At 43.1% G+C, this 6,856-nt stretch overlaps 1 protein-coding gene across 8 annotated transcripts in view; it reads right to left on the bottom strand.

The window, feature by feature from the left end:
• Window positions 1-6,856, bottom strand: part of Rbks (ribokinase) — an 87,322-nt gene that overhangs the window by 17,101 nt on the left and 63,365 nt on the right. The window contains exons 8-9 of one of the 8 annotated variants that reach the window (XM_048804617.1): window positions 6,194-6,280; window positions 3,758-3,820 (exon numbers count right to left, since the gene is read on the bottom strand). The exons of 4 other annotated variants lie outside the window; for them this stretch is intronic. In XM_048804617.1, the coding sequence (XP_048660574.1) occupies window positions 3,773-3,820; window positions 6,194-6,280 (135 nt within the window). In that variant the 3' untranslated portion in view covers window positions 3,758-3,772. Of the gene's footprint in view, window positions 1-3,757; window positions 3,821-5,904; window positions 5,989-6,193; window positions 6,281-6,856 lie in introns of those variants that run through there. 3 more of the 8 variants (XM_015479820.2, XM_015479818.2, XM_048804618.1) reach the window with 3 other exon arrangements.

Below are 6,856 nucleotides of genomic sequence, written 5' to 3'. Positions count from 1 at the left end.
TGCTGGCCAATCTGTCACTTCATCGGGAAGGAAGCATAGTTACGTGAGGCCATGTTTCTATTGACAGTAAGCTAGCATCTAAAGCGTGTGTGGTACGGCACAGTATCTGAACTGCGTCACACTGCAAAAGCTTCCTTCAAATGTTATCACTTTATGTATGTATGTATGTATGTATGTATTTGTTTATTTATTTATTTGCTTGCTTGCTTGCTTGCACTGGGGATTGAACTGAGGGATGCTGAACCACTGAGCCACATCCCTAGCCCTTTTGTAATTTTAGGCCTTTAGGGCCTTGCTAAGTTTCTGAGGCTGGCTTTGAACTCAATCCTCCTGTCTCAGCCTTCCCAACCTCGGGAGTTACAGGTGTGTGCCACCACGCCTAGATTGTTACTTACTTGAAATGAAAGCTATATTTCTGCTCCAAATTCTTGTCTGTTATGCAGATGAGTGATTCCCCCAAAGGGGGAGGCATGTATATATATATATGCCCAGTGGAAAGGCATGTGGAAATTGCCTGAGATTTTTATCTTTTGTAAAATATATGGGTATCTCCCTGTGCTACCTGCAACCACTGATGATACTCACAATGGAAACAGTGGTTCAGGAGACTGAGACAGGAGGATCATGAGTTCAAAGCCAGCCTCAGCAAAAGCGAGGCTGCCAAGCAACTCAGTGAGACCCTATCTGTAAATAAAATACAAAATACGGCTGGGGATGTGACTTAGTGTTTGAGTGTCCCTGACTTCAATCCCTGGTGCCCACTTCCTCTCCTCAGCACCCCCCAAAACAAAAACATGTGGAAAAACACTGAGACTGCCAGAATATTTGTTTGTTTTTAAAATTTTTTTTTAGTTGTACATAACACAATACCTTTATTTTATTTATTTATTTTTATGTGGTGCTGAGGATGGAACCCAGGGCCTCACACGTGCAAGGCAAGCGCTCTACCACTGAGCCCCATCCCAGCCCCCAGAATGTTTGTTTTGAACATGAAATGACCACCTAACTTAGTCTCCCTCCTCCCACTTTTTTTTTTTTTAAAGGAAATGAACTACTGTGCATCTTCTAAATTCTTAAGAGCTCTCATACCCTCTGCTCAACATGCCCATTGCCGCTTCTCCAGTCTAGGCTGCCATCATTTCCTACCCAGATCAATACTGAAGCCTCTGGCCTGTTTTCCCCGCCTCCAGTCTCATAATTTCCAGTTTCTTCTTTATGCTACAGCCACATTAATCTTTATATGAAGTTTAAGTAGGACCCAATCTATCCCCTGCTTAAAATCTTCAATGGTTCCCCCTGCCCTTAGAAGAAAGCATTAACCCCTAGTGTGGAGGATGTGTGGAGTGAAGGCTTCACAACCCATCCCTGTCCCCTCTCCACCTCACCCTTCTGCATTAAAAAAAATTTTTTTTTTTAGTTGTTGGTGGACCTTTATTTTATTCATTTATTTATATTCAGTGCTGACACTCAAACCCAGTGAGTCACACATGCGAGTCAAGTGCGCTACCACTGAGCCACAACCACCACAGCTCCTGCATTTTTTTCTTGTATTCTGAACTCATTCCAGTTAGAGCTCCTCCTACCTTCCAGGTGTGTGATGAGCTGCAACCACTCTTCCCGGCTACCCCCTACCAAGCTGCCTCTGGCATATCCCTCTGCCCACCCCTTCCTTTTCCCTCTCAAGCAGCTTCCCTGGGCTCCCACAGCACCCAGGGGCATCCCCGCCTCTGCACTTCTCATTCTGACCCTGTGGGCTGCATAGTCTTCTAGGTTCCAAGCTCTCTGTGGCCAGGGGCTATCTTACTACACCTGTTACACCAGCCTGTGTCCCACGTGTGGCGTGCAGAAATTTCAAAGTGCGCCGAATAAATGGGTTCATAGTAGGAGCTCATCACCATATTTTGCCATACTTTCCTATAGAGGAACTTCTCATTTCATACCCCCCACCAACCCTTTTCCTTTTCTTTTATTTCTTTTCTCTCTGTTCGCATTACTGGGAATTGAACCCAGTGCCTGGCACATGTCAGGCAAGTGCTCTACCATTGAGCTACAGGTCCAGCCCTTATTTTAAGAGTCTTGCTAAATTGCCTAAGCTGGTCTTAACTTACAATCTTCCTGCCTCAGTATCTTGAGGAAGTTTCCATTTCTTTTATTTTATTTTATTTTTTAATCTGTTTGATGAATTTTTTTTATTAGTTACACATGGCAATACAATGATCTTGGCAATTCATACATTTGAATCAAATGGAGTATAATTTCTCATTTTTCTGATTGTACAAGTTGCAGAATCACATTGGTTATACAGTCACCTATAAACATACAGCAATAATAATGCCTATTTTATTCTGCTGCCCTTCCTATCTCCCCTTCCCCTCCCATCACATCTCTCTACCCAATCTAATGTGACACACTTCTTTTTTTTTCCCTTTTTTAAAAAAAAATATATTTTTAGTTATAGATGGACAAATACCTCTGTTTTGTTTATTTATTTCTATGTGATGCTGAGGATCGAACCCAGGGCCCCTGCATGTGCTAGGCGAATGCTCTACTGCTGAGCCACAACCTCAGGAAGTTTCCATTTCTTAAAGAACTGTTTCCAGCTCTAGAGGCACATTTTGTTAAATGAATCCTGGAACTCCCATAATGCTCTGAGAATAAGATGACAGGCAGCCCAAGAATCCTGTCTGTGGTCATTGGATGCGATGAGACCCCACTTAACCTCCTCTTTCAAGCAACGTTGTGGCCTAGAGACCTGAAAACCCTCCAGATGCCCAGGATGAAACAGAAACCTCATCACTGTAACTATGCCTAACTAGAGGATTTTTCCAGAATCCAAAAACAAATATGGAACCAAGAGGCAGAAAGCTAAGTGCATGAACTATGGCTGTCCTGGGGGGTTGTGGTCTTTATAATCTTAAGGCTTGGGTTTTAATGCTCATGGACAGACAGAGGTGGGTTTCAAGCAGAGTGAGATGCTACAGTCAAGGTTCCTACAGAAGCTGGTTCTTTGGGACTAGTGAGGCAAGCAGTAAATATATGTATTTGAAGCAAATTATAGTCACTTATAATGAGGTCTAAATGATTAGATTTCTAAATTCTAACACTAAAAGTTAATACAGAGAAGGACAAATAGAGAAGGAGGATTTTTCTAACTAGGAACAGGAAAGTTATTTAGTAGTTATAAACATAGTCTTTCTTTTTTCCAGTTTTGGTTTGTTTTGACCAAGAGAAGAAAGGAATATAAAGATTTTAATTTTTAGAGAATCTCTCAGGGAAGATATACTCTGGACTCCTTCTATTCCCAAATCAAATACCCTTTTCAGGGGTGGACCATTGTATAAAGCACTTTTCTTTATATATTTTGAAAGGAATAGAAGTAGTATGAGGAAAGCAAGAGAGACTCGCTTTAAAGATTTAAGCTTTTAACTCTATTCCACCGTATTCTGTGCACATACAAACCACCACAAACACACACACAAGGTATTTGTGCCACTAACAGGTCCTTCAAACACAGCACGTGTCATCAGGACAATTAACACACAAAGTGCACGTCACCAGCCTACAACCTGCACCGCTAGGTTTATACAAAGGGCAGGCTGATGTCCAGCAGGCTGTGAGCCACTTACCATTCTTCCATTCCCTTGCCTACTTCCACCAGCAGTGATGGGCACTGGGGCCAAGGGGACAGTTGGATTCCAGGTAATTTTCTCATCTCCTCATAGTTTCAGGTTTCCCCAGGAGACACCCACTCTGTGGAAGACACTTGGAAGACCTACAGCAGAGTCCTGCAGGTCTGTCTCGGGAAGACCACTTGAGCAGCCTAGGAAAACAGGCAAGGAGCTGACCAAAGGCTCACTGCCACACTGTCACACTGAGAAGTGGGGCTGAGGTGTAGGGTGCGAAGAAAAAAAGCCCGATCATGGATGAGCAAGCAACCTCTGCCACATCATGCCTTCCCTTCCTGTTGGGCAGAGGGACTACTTCCTGCCCAGGCCCAACTCTTATCTAGATTCAGATGTTTCTCTCTTGACTTTTGCTAAGGCTTAAATTATTGTTCCTTCACTTCCATGCCCCCTTCTCCATGGCCACACGCTACCTTTAGTCTTATGTCATATCTGAGTCTGGAAGTAGGACCAGTGCCCACATCTCTTCAGGGAGCCCTAGAATGTAGGGTACTAGGGACCTGTAAATGCATATCCAGTCCTGGGGGACAGTACTTTGGGAAAACAGAAAAAAAAATACCCTCACATTTGGCCTTGGTTCAATTCTTCCAAGTGAAGATGACATTTCTGGTAAGCAATTACAATTAGATTTTTAGAGCCCTGGGTTTTCAACTGATCACATGCAGGAATAAGAAAGATAATTTCAAATATTGAATTCTGCCTGATTAGCTAATAAATGAGGTGATGTGCTGATGTGGAAGTAATGTAATAGAGCCAGCACGGCCCCCTGGGCATGGCAGATGTCTTGTGCCTTGTCTATCGCCTCCTTGGCAATTACCTTGTCCTCCACCCTTTCTTTACAGTCAGTGAACTTCTCTTTGCCTTCTTCATCTTTTCTGGCAGCCAGTGTGTGCAGAGTTTGCACAGAGTTTTATGATATTATTCCCAGGGCTGGGAGGGCTATTCCAGAACCTCAGTTGAGTTTTCTTTGTTCTCTGATGCCAAGTTCAGAGGTGTCATTCATTTTCTCTAACTTCTTCTTCTTCTTTTGGCCTGGCCTTTATAAAACTGCAGGTAAAACAATCTGAAGATATGTTTTCAAATGGAAAATGGGGGAGAATTACTTCATTTTCAAATCACTTAAAAAGAGTGTTTGTACCTCAGATTCTTCTTTCTCTAGGCATCTTAAATGTGGAATGTGAGGAATGTAAACAGCCCTGAAGATTCTAATCCACTGAGAAAACTGAAAAGTGACTCTTGTGCTCAGACTAGTTATTTTCCCAGAAGGAAATAGAACTCTTTCTTTATTTACAGAGAGCCATTATTGTAGACTAAGCATTGTTTTCAGCACTGAATTTCCCCAAAAGACTCTCCAGGCTAGGCTTTGAGGATGGGTAAGAGTTTGCTAGACAGGGCAGTGTGAGTATCCCCCCCGCCCCCCTCCCCCAATTAGAAAGCTATTTTGGAAATGTTAAAAAAGAGGAATCACATTGTCACTAGGCTTTATAGTTAGCAGTTCAGGTTCCTAATTAAAGAAGTTTAGTGAAAAGATTATTTGATTATAGTCTTTCAAAGTAGTGTCTCTCTCTCTCATCCAGTGACAAGAATGAATGGAGGGGCTGGGGCTCACGAGTAGAGGGCTTCCCTAGCATGCTTAAAGCCCTGGGTTTGACCCCCAGCACCACAAACAATTAAAATACATAAATAAAACAAATGAGTCCTGGGCTGGGGTTGTGGCTCAGCAGTAGATTGCTTGCCAAGCACTTGTGAGGTCCTGGGTTTGATCCTCAGCACCACAGAAAAATAAATAAATAAAATAAAGGTATTGTGTCCAACTACCACTAAAAAAATTAATATTTAACAAAACAAAACAAAAACCAAATGAGTCCTGTCATCCATTGATGTACCTAATTAAAAAAAAAAAAAGAGAGAGAAAACAAATGGATGTGAATTGTGCCAGAGTCTTTGCTCTCTGGAATGGGCACAATCCTGCCACACCACTCCCAGGTATTCCAGCCCTTTCCCTGTGGAGAGAGAGGCTGGAGTGGAATGGTGATGGGACCTGAGTGTTCTCTGGCTCAGGTAATGTCCATTCTGCCAGACAGTGGGTGGAGCAAGTTCCTGGTACAAGTTATCTAGTAACCCCAAATGGTCCACATAAAATAAATAATGAGATATCGCAAGACACACTGATGAGCTAACATTTACTGAGTGCTTACGTGAGCCAGGCACTGTTCTCAGGGTATGCGTGGATTATTTAAGTGAGTTCACAGGGTACCGTATAAAGTAAGCAAGGCCTTTTCAAGATCTGGCAGCTTCTGAAGATCTAGAGAAAAGGAGCAATTATAGAAGCCTGTATCATGACAAGTGACAAGAAAGTCAGTGCTGGAATGTCAAATCAGAGAGAGTGTGAAGGCTAGGCAGACTGTCACCAAATCAAGAAGCAGAGCAGTGAGGTAGAAAGTACATGGCAGTTGGAGTCAGTCAGACAGACAGGTAGACCTAAAATCAACCCTGGCTCTGCCACTCACCAATTGTATGTCCCCAGGCAGGTCATATAACCAGGAGTCAGTTTCTTCCTCTCTAAAACAGGCAAGAACCCATCTTGCAGGGTTGTTCTGAGAATGGGAGGAAATGCCTGAGAGTCCAGCCTAATTCCTGGCAAGTAGTACCCAGCTTTTATTACAGCCCAAAGAGTCCTTGTGTTCCAAGGATGAAGGAATTTTAGAGGTCACCCACTCCAGAGAAGTCACGTTTGGAGGCAAACATGAACCCCAAACATAAAAAGTCATTTGCCCAAAGCAACCTGGCTGGTTAATGTCTAAGTCAGGATTAGCACTCAGGACACCATCTGTCCTTAGCCACAGGGCTGATAATTACAGCTGAACCATTTCAAACCCTTGAGACATTTAACTAAAAAGGTGACTAGGCTGATCCTGTTGGTGTCCCTCTGATTGTTTTCTCCTTACAGGATAGGTGATTTTCCAGCATTCACATTAGTCACTTCCAAATGGGCTTACTTGCTTCCATTTGTGCATTAGTCTGCTAGAGCTGCCAAAACAAAATGCTATTCTTAAGTGGCTTAAACGACAGTACCTTTTTCCCTCACAGCCCTGGAGGCTGGTAAGTCCAAGATCAGAGTGCTCATTCTGAGGCCTCTTCTCTTGGATTGCAGGTGGTCACTGTCTTGCTCT

Source organism: Marmota marmota, unplaced genomic scaffold, assembly GCF_001458135.2.
Source record: "Marmota marmota marmota unplaced genomic scaffold, marMar, whole genome shotgun sequence".
Lineage (NCBI taxonomy): Eukaryota > Metazoa > Chordata > Mammalia > Rodentia > Sciuridae > Marmota > Marmota marmota.
This window is presented reverse-complemented; position numbering and strand designations above follow the sequence as displayed.